General features: G+C 37.1%; 1 protein-coding gene and 1 long non-coding RNA gene across 2 annotated transcripts; both read right to left on the reverse strand.

The window, feature by feature from the left end:
- Positions 1-2,305: 2,305 nt before the first annotated feature.
- LOC129366644 (uncharacterized) lies at positions 2,306-4,081 on the reverse strand. Its single transcript, XR_008606644.1, has 3 exons — positions 3,983-4,081; positions 2,546-2,677; positions 2,306-2,411 (listed from the first exon to the last, which is right to left on the reverse strand). It is a non-coding gene; the product is annotated as an uncharacterized LOC129366644 (long non-coding RNA).
- A 1,202-nt stretch (positions 4,082-5,283) lies between these two features.
- Positions 5,284-13,764, reverse strand: LOC129366647 (annexin A1-like). Its single transcript, XM_055040620.1, has 12 exons — positions 13,684-13,764; positions 12,552-12,620; positions 11,745-11,850; positions 11,492-11,586; positions 10,856-10,969; positions 10,048-10,138; positions 8,732-8,868; positions 8,431-8,524; positions 7,464-7,559; positions 6,631-6,689; positions 5,459-5,581; positions 5,284-5,379 (listed from the first exon to the last, which is right to left on the reverse strand). The coding sequence occupies exons 1-12, from the start codon at positions 13,762-13,764 to the stop codon at positions 5,323-5,325; spliced, it is 1,122 nt and encodes a 373-aa protein (XP_054896595.1). The 3' UTR covers positions 5,284-5,322.
- Positions 13,765-15,613: the final 1,849 nt, after the last annotated feature.

A 15,613-nucleotide genomic window follows, 5' to 3' on the forward strand; every position in this document is an offset into this window, starting at 1 on the left:
GCTGGGAGATATAAAACATTACAGGGCAGCATGTCACTAAAACATATGTTAAAAGAATCTGTCTAAAACACGATCTATCAGCACTAGCATGGCTAATATAAGAAACGAGGCACTACGCAGCGGTGCACAACCATTTTTAAAATTTTTTTTTTTTTAAATGTAGGACAAATGCCGCCTCTCATTAGGAAGGTAACAGCGGTTACCGCTGAGCGGTAAAATGGAAATACCTGCAGAACTCCTTGACGGTGTAACTCTAAAGCCGTTGATGTGTTTTGGATCAAGCAGGAACCAACATGTCAGTTTAACCAATGAACAGCGTCCGGCATCGAGCTACCTTCAGGGACAGTCGGAAATTACAGTTTTCCTGGCAAATCTTTGCCGATCTCATAAGTATTATATTTTAAAATGAGCATTTCCAGTGGGGGTGGCAGTAGGAGTGGCAAGGCTCTGTTGGGGGTGGCAAGTGCCACCCCGGCCACCCCTCTGGCTCCGCCACTGGTGGGATCCTCTCCTGGATGTTATAGAGGGGATTTAAAATGGATCCTGTAGATCCCTGGAAGCCAGTGAGCTCACATTGTATCTGTCCTCACAGAGACAATCTGAAGGTAAAGGTCCATGAAGTGATATCTGGATGTGAGCAGTGAACCAGGTGATCTAAGTAGTTGTAAAGATTTAATGTTCCTGCTGATCCATTAAGAACCAGCAGAACCTCTGATGGTCCACATCAGCTCAGTTTGGTTGAGTTCCAGCAGATCTCACCAACATCATGAAGCTTTCCTTCCCTGCTGAACTGCTCTCACAATGCACACAGGAACCAAGTCCTGATGGACCAGAATGGCTTTACCAGGTATTTCCCAGTGGAAATGTGATCCACTGTTAGTCTGACATGGAGCCAGGAAGCAACAGAATCATCATCAACATCCAGAGATAAAGATATGAAGGTGTTTTCATGAGAACAGAGCAGCTGATTTCTGTAGATAATGGATCAAACCTCTGGAAATATAACTGGAAACATCTGAGTTCTTACTGGTTCAGTTTTCAGAGTTACAGCAATTAGAAACAGCTCACCTCTCTGATGATGGAGATCCAGGAGATTTAAAGACAACCAAAGGATGATCCATTGACCCATCACTCTTAAAGGACAGACAGCTGGGTTCTGGTTTCAATCTCTTATGGATCCTGAAAGAAAAGCTCTCATTAGAAACTTTTTGTCTTTTGCCTTTAAGATAATTTTTTATGTGACTGTAAACCAAAAACAGAACCAGTCCGATCATCAACCTGATGTTCATAATGATTCCTATCAGAACCGGTCCAATCCTCCAACATGTTCCTGATCATTGATCTCCTGAATAATGTCCAGCCTTCTCTAAAGAGCAGAAAGATTTGTTTCTGAGACCAACATGTTGGTTTGAAATGACTGAGAGAACAGTTTGGTGATCTTAGTGTTGAGCTCTGACATGGAGCAGAACCAGGAATCATTTCCACTCTGACCATCCAAGGAGGATCTGATGGAGCTTCAATCAGAACCAGATGGTCCGTTAGAGACACTGAAGCCCACTGCTCAATCAGATCCACTAAATATTTAGGTTGACTGTAGAAATGGTTGATAATCTGCCATGTTGGATGATGTTTGAACTTCACAGGTGGAATCATAAAATATTTCCTAGAAAATGTTTTATTTCAGAATGAATCTGTCTTTTGTCAGATTTTAGAGAAAGATGCAAATATCAACCTAGAAATAAAATTCACTTCTGTCTATTTGTTCTTGTGTTAATATTAATATCAGACAAAATAAATGAATGTTTCATTTGGAAAAATTAGGCTTAAACAAACCAGAATAAAACACAGTTAAAAGTTTCTGGTCTAAATGTCATGTCAACATAATAGTTTATAAGAGTGAGTCCTGACTGAGGATTTATAAGATTCTTTCTGTATGGAGTCAATAACTGTCCAATGAATGATGGTTAAATTGATGTCAGGTAAACATCAGATCAGATTTAGAGATTCTGTTAACTAGTGAAGCTCTGGGTAGAGACTGTGGATCCAAACGGACCTGTTTGATTTTTGTACAAAGGATCCAGTTGAACTTTATTGTGTTCATAGTAACATGTTCATTATTGGAACATGTTTACATTGAGACATCATACGTATTACATCTTTGACGTATGAAAAGAAAAATAACCTGAAATTCAGTCCAGTGTTTTCATGACAACAGAACCCAACAGAACTTATCATCACATGGCCACAATAACAGATATAAACAGAAGTTACAGCAGTTAGAAACAGCTCACCTCTCTGATGGTGGAGATCCAGCAGATTTAAAGTAAAAAGGATGATCCATTGACCAGTCACTCTTAAAGGACACACAGCTGGGTTCTGGTTCTGGTTCTGGTTTGAGTCTCTGATGGATCCTGACAGAAACATGATGATTAAAACTTAATCAGCAAAGAGGAGCAGCAGCAGCTTCATCACCACGTCTGTTCTGGCCTGATATAGTGAACGCTGTGTGAAAAGGGCTGTGGACAGTTAGAGATGGTGACCTCACCTCTGACCTTTGCTCTGGCTCTCATCTTTTCCACACAGAGTGGTTTCAGAGGGAGGGACTCCCTCCTCTCTGTCCTCACACTGATCCATGCTGCTGAATCCACATCAGCTCACACACACTTTCTAGCTTCACCTGCAGAGGAAACACACATCATTCATCTGCACATCAACTCTGATCATCCTTTACATCATTAGTGCTGGAAAAAGATCAGCTGCTCCTCCTCTGATTGGCTCTTCTTCTCTGCTTCATATCAGTGTCAGGTGAATGCAGTCAGACAGCAGAGAGGCAGAGGAAGCTGCCATCAGCTGCTGCACTTCTACTATCAGTCCACTAGATGGAGACATGGAGCAACATTTACATTCACTCATTCACAATGAACAACAGGAAATATTTTAGTTAATTATTACTCTACAAGTGGATTAAATGCAATTAAGTTGAAGTATTAAGTAATTTGACTGAATTAAACACATCTCACTATAGCAGCATTTGTCCTACTTCCTTTTGAATGAACGTAGAACAAACTTGTTGTGTTTTCTTTAATGGTGGAGACCAGAGTTTGATGTAATGGGAAAAAGTCATGAATCAATTTGTTCAGACCAGAACAAAAACATCAAATGTTCATCGTATTTGATTCTAGTTCATTAATAATCCTGTAGATTAACCTTCAAACAACAGAGATTAAAGTTTGATCTGAAATTAAAGGTGAACATTTTCTCCAAACATCAGAGAGAAAAATAACAAACTGGCTGTAAAGTTTCTGAAGACAAAGTTCATGTAGAAAACAAAGCAAACTTACAGTTTGTTCAGACGATCCAAAGAGTTGAACAAGAATATGTGATCAACAAACTGAGACCCAACAGAACCAGACTGGTACCAAACCTTCACAATGGAAATGAGTCAAACTGGTTTGACTGGTTTGAACTGTCAGATGAAAGTTTATCTGTTGACGTCTGAAGACATAAAATCTACTCATAACTCTCAGTTTGAACACAAATGTTCTGCTGCTGTTATTCTGCTGATCCAGGTTCTGTTCACCTCCAATGGAACCAGAATCTGTTTTAACTTGGAACCAACTGGACTCTTCATTGGTGGGGAAACTACAACCTGAATGACGTCTGATTATTGATTATTGATGAAGGGTTTTTAAATGATCCAAATATGACTGATAAAAAGTTATCAGAACCAGAACCTGTTGAGTTGGCAGCTTGTTGGATGTTTGGGAGGAGAACCTGAACATTTAACCTCCGGGTTTTACAGGAGGTTCTGGATTCTGACTCAGGAACCTGAACAATGAAAGATGAAACCAGTGACTCCTGGAAAATGGGATGTTTGGATCTGAATAAGCAGTGAACATGTTCTCTAAACATCAGAGAGCAAAAACTAGCAGGAAAGTTCCTAAACTCAAAGTTCAAGTAGAATAAAAAAAATAAAACTTACTGTTTGTTCAATCGATCCAAATGATTGATGAAGAAAATCTGAGCAACAATCAGACTGGAAACACCTTAAACATGAATTCAAACTGAAAGAAAATGTAACAGATGTTGCAGAACTTCTTACCTGATTTGTAGTTTCTTCTGTCAGAGCCAAGCCCGCCCCTTTCTGTTTGCTGCAGCGAGGCAAGAGGTCTCACTCTGAACAATATCTCTTGTATCTAATCAGATGCTCTGTGCTACAATTCTAGTATTTTAATATATTTATTGTTTTGTCTTAAAACTTTACATTTTCATAACATTTTATATTTTGTTTGTGTCAAATGAAAACCTTTTTGAAAAACAAAAAAACCTTTTTTTTGTTTTTATTTTTTCAATTGATTGTTCAATTACTTCTGTTTTACTTTTTACTTTTTGTTGCCGTCGCTGACCCAAAACATTTTTACAATGCAAAACAAAGTAAGTGACAGTAAATACATTTCTATTTAAAACAATTACATTGACATACTTCAATTTTTTCTCTGCTGTACTAAAAAAAAAATCACAGTTCACCTTGACAGGTAATTGTCAGTTACATCAAGTAGAAATAAAAACTGATCTTTGGAGTTTAAAAACAGTATTTTAAATCATTAGTACAACAGATGTATTGAGACATTTTAAAGAAACTCATTTCTGCCAATCTAGTGAAAGTAAAGCCTTTTATCTCATATTTATGGCTCGGCTAAATCACTATTATGACTCATATTAGCAAAGTTTTAGTGGAGATGTGGAACTGGGATACAAGTTTTGTTTTTTTTTTCAATCAAATGGGATCCATAACTTTTAAACAGTTGCAGAAAAAACAAGACACTGTAAAGAAGCATCAAACGTCTGTTGTGTGGTGAATAAAAACCATATTCATGTGGAGGAAGTGAAGGTTGTCTGTTTCTGGTGAACTCTGAAGAACCTTAGATAATATCAGTTAAAACATTTAATTTCCCTTTGGGATAAAAAAGTTATTTCTATTGAATTTGTGTCAATTAATCTCAGTATAAACTATATAATGTTCTTCCTGCAGGCATGTTGGATCAGACACATCTCCATTTAAACAATTTCCAGAAATAATCTCAAACTGAAACAAATAAACAAGCAAAGTTTTTCATTCTTCCTGTATTTTTTTCTGCTTACATTTTTTTCTACTAGCAGCATTAAAACAAAGAGACAGAAATGGAAAGAAAAACTTTATTAGAGAATAAATTTTACTTATTTTTTGTTTCCTCAGAGGTTTTCAGGTCTTCAGGTCTTCAGGTCTTCAGGTTTTCAGGTCTTCAGGTTTTGAGGTCTTCTGGTTTTCAGGTCTTCAGGTTTTCAGTACGGTCCGCACAAAGCCAGCAGGACTTTCTGATAATGTCCTTTGGTGTCGTTCTGTTAAAGCAAAATAAAAAATCATTATTGATGTGGTTTGAAACGTAAACATAGAAACAGTTTGGGAAACGTATTTTACCACGATGTCCTCATGGAGGGTTCTGTCAAACATTGCCCGGTACTCCTCTACGACCTTCTGCAGGTCGACCTCGGAGCGGCTCACCAGGATCCGGATCAGAGTGTGATCCCTCGTACCGTGGCCCTGGTAAGGCACAAAATGGACCACATGAAGTTTCAGTTGGACATTTTGATTCCTTTTCATGGATCTTAGTTTGGTTAAATTATTAGGTTATGTTAATGTAACAAAAACTGTATGTTGCATAAAAAACTGTCAACAAACTTAGAAATATAGTTTGCCAAAAGGCCCTTTCTACACTGCAAAAACTCAAAATCTTACCAAGTGATTTTGGTTTAGTTTCTAGTGCAAATGTCTTGAAACACTTTAAATAAGACAAAACAACATCTTGCTCAAAAATAAAGATATAGGAGCTTGATTTAAATCAATAATTTCTTTATATTGATTTTTTTTTTAAAGTTGTGGTTTCACTGTCAGATTATTTTACATACAACATACATCATGTTATAAATGAATTTCTTGTCAAAAGATTAAAATTTTCAACTTTCTATTGTCCTATTTTTTTCTAGAAAATGTCTGAGATAAACATAAATAATGTTATAATGATCAAATTCAGACATTTCTTTGTTTTTTCTGCAACATTTCTGAGGTTAAATTAAATATTTTAGAATTTTTTCTGGCAAATTTTCAACTTTTCAGCCTCAGAAGTTTATCATTTTAAATGAATCTCAAAATTTAAATTTTTCTTGCACATTTTGAACTTTACAAACTCAGAAATTTCAAAGGATTTTCTAGCAATTTACTGAGATTAAAGTCAAAATTTGAGATTTCCCAGCAAATATTTCACTTTTCAATCACAGTTTTTAACTATTTTTTCTAAAGCTTTCCTGAGATTTTAAAACTTTGAGCTTTTTTAGCATTAGTGTTTCTCTTCCTTTTTCTATCTCCACTGCTATTAATACGGCATCATACAAAACTATTTTTCACACATCTGGAATTTAATTACAAACAGAAAAAAACCAATTTTATGTTAAGACGGCTTTCCATATCACACAAAATTAAGGATTTTATTAAAACATGGTAAAATATGAACACTGTAGTCGTAATAATCCAGAGTAATCCCTATTTTAACCATGTTATTAGTGGGATTAGGAGCAGCAGACGCGTTCACTCACCTTCATGGCCTGATTGAGTTTCTCAGCAAAGAAAGCAGGTGTGTTCCAGGCGCATTTCACTGGACATGAAAGAGGAAACAGAAAGTAAAAACTCTGTCACAGACAAAAATAAAAGAGTCCAGATGTTTCTGTGTCTCCAGCTGTGGAGCTTCAGGGTTCAGCTCAACCAGAAACTTTTCAAGATGAACAAAAAGGTGAGAAACATTTAAACCAGCTGGATTCTGCTGGAGTCAAACCAAACAAAAAATAAACAATTTTCTGTTCAGTTTGGGATCCGAGTCTAAGAGTAAAACAACATATTAGGGCCATTGCAGATAAAAAGAAGAAAAAATAGCACATTTTTGCTAAAAAAAAAAAAACAAGCACATTTTCATAAACATTTTTGAGCTCCAAAAGTCAAACATTTTATTAAAAAAAATCAAAATTTTAAGATTAATTCCAAAACTTTTCTACTAAAAAATGCAGAAATTTTAGTTTTCAAACTTTTTAAATTAATTTCAGAACATTTAGAGAAATGCTCAGTTTAGAATATAGTCTGAAAACTTGAAAAAATAAAAAGTCAAACACTCAAAAATGTAAAAATTTTCTGAGATTGAAAAGTCAACATTTGATTTGGATGTAAATGTGGAAATTATTGGATTTATAAATGCTGCCATCTAGAACCACCACTAGAGGGAGCAATTCATCATATTTCGTTTTATTTCTAATATTCTGAATATTTAAAATGTTAAATTTTCTTTAGAAATGAATATATTTTGCATATTTCCGAGCATTAATAACTAATCATGTTATTAGTTGGGAGATTGATGAGTTTTGGTGACAGGCCTTCCCACCGATGTCGATGAGGCAATCCTCGATGTCTCCCTTCAGCTCCAACTGCAGGGCTTTAGGCAGCGTCAGGTCGCTGATGGCAGCATAATGCTGGAACGCTGGCAGGAAACAAAAACACAACTTTCATTTCAACTAATGAACTGAATATATGTTACTGCTTTTAAATACATTCCTGCTGTAAAGCAGAAGATATTGTATCCATGAGGAAAACAGGAGAAAACATGTTGGAAGTTGACTTATATTTGTGTTTTTTTATTGAAAACCTGAGAGTAAATGTTGAATTGGATTACACTTACCATATGGAAGAAGATTATGGCCACTAAAATATCCTGTTCAATCTAATCTAATCTCAAAATGATGGCTTTTCCTATGAAATCTGATTTTTTTCTAAATATTAGAATCCTACCACTAATCTCAAAATGCTAATCAATCTAAAAACTTTTGGCTTTTCCTCAGAATTATGAAAAATGTTTCTGAAAATGTCAAAAAATTCTACCTTTTTACTCACAATCCTAATTTTAATCTCAAAATTTCTGTTTTTCCTCATATGTTAATTTTTTCTTTGAGTCCAGATTTTTTTGGGGAAAAAAACAGAATTCAATTTTTTTTTGATTTATCAGAATTTGAATTTTCCCAGAATTCAGACTGTCAAAAAAACTAAAACTCAGACTTTTTGAAAATATTAATTCAAACTTTTTACACTTTTTTCCATGAAAATATTAGAATCCTAAATGAAATCTCAGAAGCTTCCCCCCCTAGTGGCCTGGATGTTTTCTGTCTAATTAAAACTCAACATCGTCTCAAATTCTTGTGACATAACTTGTTCAGGTCATTGAATATTTCTCAGCCAGTCTTCTGTTTGGTGCCCAGGTGTGACCCGGTCACCTGTCAGTGCGACTCCACCTGTTTGTCCAGGTGTAACGTCACTTTGGAGTAAAACTCAACAATTGACACGTTTCTGTGACTCACTTTTAGAAAGCTGCGGGCCGCTGCGCGTGGTCAGGATGTTGATGAAGGTCGACACGTTTGCTTTTCCGATGCCTTCACCAGCTTCAAACAAAATCTGGACAAGAAAACAGAAAAATGAAATGAGGACATTTAGTCGCCTGATAAAAGCAGAAATACTTAAATCTTAAAATCTCAACTTCAACACGAGAACTTATGGTTTTTTTCATACTTGTAAACAAATCAAAATAATAAACATACAGAAAAATTACTAAATAGAGAAAGTTGAATGAGTCAGATTTGCGTTTCTTGATTTAATTTCTACCTTGGCGTCCTTTCTGGCCAGCTCCATGTCCACCACAGTGTTCTGGTCTCTCTTGGTGTTCAGCATGGCCAGCAGCGCCGCGGTGAAGTCACCGCTGGTCTCATCCTTAATCACCTGCTCCAGCTCCTTCTGGTACTCTGACCACAAGATTCAGCTCAAAACCTTCAACTTTTAAACTGAACAAATGGATTCAGGAATAACAAAGAGAAAATAAGTGGACAGTCTGGACCAATGAGAAAGAAACAGGAACAAAATGGCTGCTGGCGGATCGACCTGCATGAGCTGGAGCTTCATCACTGCAATAACTTAAGTATTTCTGGCCGAGATTCTAGTGTAAATATTTTATTACACTTGAAATAGAACAAAAATATCTTACAATTCACAAATTCAGCAAAATATATGAGTTTGGTTTTAGTAAACAATTCCTTAATATTGATTTTAAATAAGTTCCATTTTAACTGGCAGATTATTTCACTTGCAAACAAACAATTTTTTCCATGCAAGTAAAATTATTTGTTGCTAAAAAGTTAATTGCAAGTTACTTTGCTGTATGTCGAGTGTACTAAGGTATATGCAGTAGAAATTAGAGCAAAATGACTTGATCAGATTTTGTGTGTTTAAGTGTTTTGATCTCATATTATTATGCAGTAAACAAAGAGTTCTGCTGAAATCTATAGACGAATGCAGTCGGTGTTTAAACGGATCAATAAAAGACTCAAACTGTTGAAGTGACTGTGAGAGAAAGAACATGCAGCAACAAACACATAGATAATCGACATTAGATGAGCTAATTTAGCTCCATCATAAGAACTACAGTAAATATCACAGATATTTTATCTTAATTGAGTTCTGAAGTCGTTCTAATGAGCTTTTATTGTTTATAAGTTATAAAGGAACAAAACGAGAGCTACTTCCTGGTTTCTGGCTTGTTTACTGATGTCACAGCAACCGCCTGCAGGTGTGACGTCACATGAGAACAGGTGTGACATCACATGAGAACAGGTGAGACGTCACATGAGAACAGGTGTGACGTCACATGAGAACAGGTGAGACGTCACATGAGAACAGGTGTGACGTCACATGAGGACAGGTGTGACGTCACATGAGAACAGGTGTGACGTCACATGAGAACAGGTGTGACATCACATGAGAACAGGTGTGACGTCACATTAGAACAGGTGTGACGTCACATGAGAACAGGTGTGACGTCACATGAGAACAGGTGTGACATCACATGAGAACAGGTGTGACGTCACATGAGAACAGGTGTGACGTCACATGAGAACAGGTGTAAAGTGAGAGTCTGGTATAAAAACCTTGTTTGAAGACTTTCTTTATTTCCTGAAGTTCTGCGTAGGATCTGGTGGCCAGAACCTCGACCAGGACGTCCTCGTCTGTCCCCAGACCCTGTGGCAACAGACAGGGAGACGACATTTATCAGCAACGCACGGCAACGTTGATCCTAAAGCACAGGGGGGTCCAAAGTGAGGCCCGCGGGCCACGTGTGGCCCCTGGGCTGAGTCTGTGTGGCCCCCTGGCAACAATTCAGAAATGAAACAAGATCGTCCTGCCAGCGCATGATGGTTGATACAGATGGAGAATTTTTGTTTCAAATACATTAAAAAAATTACTTGTTATACGTGAAATGATCTGCCAATAGGACTAAAACTGTTTCATCAATACTAAGGAATTATTTTCTTTAAAACAAGATCCTGCTTTGCTGAGAAGTTCTCAAATATCTTAGTTAAAGTGAACTACGATGTTTGCATGAGAATCTAGACCAAAGTTACTTGGTAAGGTTTTATATTATTGCAGCATAAACAGGACAAAAAAGAGACAGAACCATCATTTAAACTAAATTCCCTCCAAAAGGTAAAAGGCACCAAATGTTGGACCAAAAGTAAAGACAAATTATCCTGAGAACTTCTTCTACATAATCCCTACTTCTAGATAATCTATGTGAATTCATTTTAAATATTAGTATTTAATACAAAGGTGCATCTTTTCATGTTAATAATTATGGATAGTGGAATTTTAAACTCCTTTTATTCGCACTGCAGATACAAATGATTGAGTATTTTTCATCTTGCTGACAGTTAGGATTGTAAATCTGAGCCGGTTTACCTTGGTGGCTCTCCTGAGCAGGAAGGCATCGAAATGAGCTGGAGGCATCAGCAGAGCCAGAACCACGTCCTCCAAATCGGACCTGAGGACCGGCTTCAGGGATCCAACCAGATTCTGGAGAAAATGACAACATCAAAAGTTATTTCATCACTTTTGAACCTGAATTACTTAAATAAACTTTATGGTGAAGTTACTGAGATGTTCCTGAAGTTTCATTAAAAGTCCCATTAATAGAATTTAACACATTAATCAAAAATATTTGTTTCCACTATAGAAAATGAAGCTAAACAAAAATATTAGATATTCCACCAAATCTACAGAAACTAAAGTGCCTCTATTTATTAATGTATTTATGTAATATGTTATTATGAGACATTGTTAATAAACCTGTAGTAGCTCTAATTACATAACATTGCATTTTATTGTAGTATTCAATGATATAAAATAAGAAAGATCAAAAATCTTACTGAACTTTATTATTGTTCAGTTAAACCCACATTTAATTAAATTAAATTTGTATTATATTTATAATTTAAAAAAAGTCTTTGCAGCCATTTTAAGTTATTTAAAACTGTAATCTCTCTGCTCTGTCCGCCATTTTTACATCTTTTGCATCTTTGTGCAGCAACAACTTACTTTTCCAGAGGACGATTCGTAAACGGCTTTAATTTTCTGCCTCTGCTCGTTGTTCCTCTTCACCAGAATGGCAACGATCACATCCACATCCACCTCTAGACAGAAAAATACAACTATTGCTAAAAATGATCATTTCTCCAAAGCTAAAACCTCAATGAAAACCAAAAATGACCTGAAATGGTGAAGTTTTTCACTAATTTATCAAAATTAAAACATGCATTTCACAGAAACAAGAACATTTCTGGTCACACACTTTTACTTTGGATGGCGCTCTGAAGGGTCGATGCATCACTGCTGGCACTGAAGTTTGGATACGGAGTCACCGTCCCGTAGAACTTTGGTTTGGCTTCCTCCTTCACCTTCATAACCAACCAAACTCAGATTATTACCAAAACAATAAATACTGCTGAAAACATAAGAAGGCTCCAGGAAATGATAACGGACATGTTTGATTCACAGCAGGGGTCCCCAAAGTGGATCCTCGAGGGCCGGCATGCTGCAGGTTTTAGTTCTCCCCCTAGTGGTACAACCCTTCTCAGCATGTCAGTGTTTTTCTCAGGCCTTCTGATGAGCCACAATTTGATCCAGGCGTTTTAAACCAGGGAGAAAAGTAAAACATGCAGGATGTCGGTCCTCGAGAACTTCTTGAGGATCCACTTTGGGGACCCCAGGTTTACAGAAATCAGTCCAAAGATGAATCTCAGCAAAGATTCCCTCTGATTTGTTACAATATTTCAGTTCAAAAAGTGAATTGCATGTGAAATTATTCTGTTTTCAAAGTTTTTTCTTCCACTAAGCTTTCCATACTTGCATAAAACACACTAAGCTACCTGCTTTTTTTGTAAAATACATTTTATAGTTTAAAAATATTTAACATTAGTAGCAAAGTAGACATTTGGACTGGTCTTGTGTAATATTTAAATTTTATGAGAAGTTATTTGTGGTTTTCATAACCTGATTATCAAACTGATACATTTTGAGCACTGAATGTAAATGTTTCACTTTTTGAACTGAATTATTAAACTATTCTAAATGTATTAACCTGCACCTGTATGCTCACCTTGACAGTTTCATCCTTTGGGTCTCTGTCGTGGATGATGCCTTTGAAGAACTTGTGAAGTAGATTTTTCTTTAAAGAGAAAATCTTTTATTTGCATCATACAGTGTAGCATATTGAAAATGTTTTTTCGTGCAGCTGCAGAGGTTGTACAAACTAACTGAACAAGATGTGTCTGTTGAAGTTTCCCAGACGGATTATCTGGGAACTTGCTGTTTTTCCCTGCATGGAGATAAAGTGTTTAGTTTTCACATCCCGTAGACATGATAGTGAATGAGAGTAAATGGTTGAACTGTTCCGTCTGTTTTCCTTTATTTCGTTTGTTTGGTCTTAGCAGATTGAGTCTCTGTCTCTGTTAGCAGAGAGAGGTGAATAAAGCAACTATGCAACTCTGAGTTTGTTACAGCAGAATGATTTTCGCCTAATGCAGAGGATTTTTGCTCTCCGTCTGCAGATGTATTAAAGATTGTTTTTGCTCCCTGACTTTTGTCTGGACCTCAGTCTCTGAATTGTGCACTTCACACCATCAAAGGTGTAGCACTACACAAACCTCGTTGGGCGCCTGTTGACATTCTGTGATTCAATCCACAATGACCTTCAAAGACCCAGGTTCTCCATCCAGTGAGCTCATCCTCCTCAATCACTGACTGTTTGCCACCGCATCCATCCGATCCATTGCTGCCGTGGTCCAATGGTTTCACGTCCTTTCAATCACTGTCAGTATGCCATTGTGTCCATCCAACCCTTTTCTGCTGAGGCCACAGCCTGATAATTCAGCTCTGTAGTGATTGTCCGGCTAGCAACCACTTCACCAGCGCCTAACAGCCCAAACTCTCTGTCTGCTCCACATAGTCTCCATGGCTTTGTTCAAAACATCAGAGGTCATCAGACTCCAAAATGGGCAAATTCCTTGACAGTATAGAAGCCAGTTTAATACTGAACTAGTTAAGTGTTGATCCGTTGCTGCTTTTTTATGACACGGTGAGTGGATAACGTTGTACCTGTTGATTGCATGTAAAGTAAACTCAGAGATCTTTGTTGTTCAAATTCTGAATTTGTTCCAGTCAGATGAACCATTTGTGAACAAATCCATTTATTCCATGATACACAGAAACAGCGTTAACAATGACTCCACCACAGCAGTCAGAAACTTGCATGGCCTTCCAGGTTCAATAACTATCAGCTCTTGGTTCTTATACTGGAGGCCATTGTCCATCTAGTCACCAACAACCCAAAACACACATATTTGGATCCTATGAAGTCCATGATACAATCTTCCCAAGTTGATTATTGAGAGACATCAATGTCATTAATGAAGAGCACATATTAAAAGAAAATAAAATTCAGTCCAATGTTTTCATGACAACAGAACCCAACAGAACTTATCATCACATGGCCACAATAACAGATATAAACAGAAGTTACAGCAGTTAGAAACAGCTCACCTCTCTGATGGTGGAGATCCAGGAGAGTTAAAGAAAATGGGTTGACCCTTTGACATGTCACTCTTAAAGGACACACAGCTGGGTTCTGGTTCTGGTTCTGGTTTGAGTCTCTGATGGATCCTGACAGAAACATGATGATTAAAACTTAATCAGCAAAGAGGAGCAGCAGCACCTTCATCACCACGTCTGTTTCTGGCCTGATAAAGTGAACGCTGTGTGAAAAGGGCTGTGGACAGTTAGAGATGGTGACCTCACCTCTGACCTTTGCTCTGGCTCTCATCTTCCCCACACAGAGTGGTTTTAGAGGGAGGGACTCCCTCCTCTCTGTCCTCACACTGATCCATGCTGCTGAATCCACATCAGCTCACACACACTTTCTAGCTTCACCTGCAGAGGAACCAACTGAACTCTTCATTAGTGGGAGTTTCTCTCCAAGCAGCATCAAAACACAGACTGGTGACCAAGGCAGTGATGTCTCTAGGACCATCCTGCATGGTCTAGTTTTCTGCCTGGTTGTAACTTCCTCCTCAGCATGTCAGTGTCCTGCTTAGGCTCTAATGAACCATCATTTGGTTCAGGTTTGTTGAATCAGAACTACAACATGCAGGATGTCGGCCCTCCAGGACAGACTTTGGACACCACTGGCCTAAAGCACCGCATGAGATCAGGCTGAGGCCTGGAGAACACTGACCATACATCACTGATACCAAAGATATCAACATGCATTGAACCAGCCTGCATAGACAAAAACTAAATACATTTTCATCCAATGTTTGTTTGCAACCTCAGTGCTTTGAACAGTTTCATACAAGATACTCTTGTATTTTTATAGTTTATTAGCAAAGAGACTGTACTGCCATCTTAGAGAAAACTGTCATGTTCAATATTGTTACTTTTGTAAAAGGGAAAATGTCCACAATAATATCATACTGTCTCAGAGGAGCCAAAATAATAATAAAATTAGATCAAATGGTTGAATGAAAGTAAGTGAATAAATCAATGTATTAGTGAACATTAGACTATGATGAGAGCTAAATGCAATGTTTTATTTTTGTGCATTCTGTTAACTAATGTCAAAATATATTCACATTATGATATATACAGCATTTCATTAGAAAAAAAATAAAGTGCATGTTGTCCACCTGAGTGGACATTTGGATAAATCCTAAAATAGTTTTTTTACAAAATTCTTTTCACAACAAATTTAAATGACTTAGACTTAGACTTGTACTTTATTGATCCCTTGGGAAGACTCCCTCAGGAAATTAAAGTTACCAGCAGCTCACAGGCAAAAAAGTGGCAATACAGTATGCAAGAGAATACAAAAAAATACAAATTAAATACAAGGTACACAGTAAATGTAATAAGAATATAAATACAAAACAAAGAATATAAATACAACACAAAAGGAAAATATAGGAATTTGGTGGATAGATTGACCAGTGATATGGTATTGCATTATATGGTTAGGCCTGATAAATATGGAGTTCACATTTGTAGAAAAACTATTCCTTCTTCCCTCTGTCCTGTGTCACCTCCCACCCCAGTGAGGAGTTGTACAGTCTGAAGGCGTGGGGACAAAGGAGATCTTGAATCTATTGTTCCGAGAGAGACATTAGG

The sequence above is a fragment of the Poeciliopsis prolifica genome, unplaced genomic scaffold (assembly GCF_027474105.1).
Source record: "Poeciliopsis prolifica strain line A6 unplaced genomic scaffold, Auburn_PproV2 SCAFFOLD015, whole genome shotgun sequence".
Classification (NCBI taxonomy): Eukaryota; Metazoa; Chordata; class Actinopteri; order Cyprinodontiformes; family Poeciliidae; genus Poeciliopsis; species Poeciliopsis prolifica.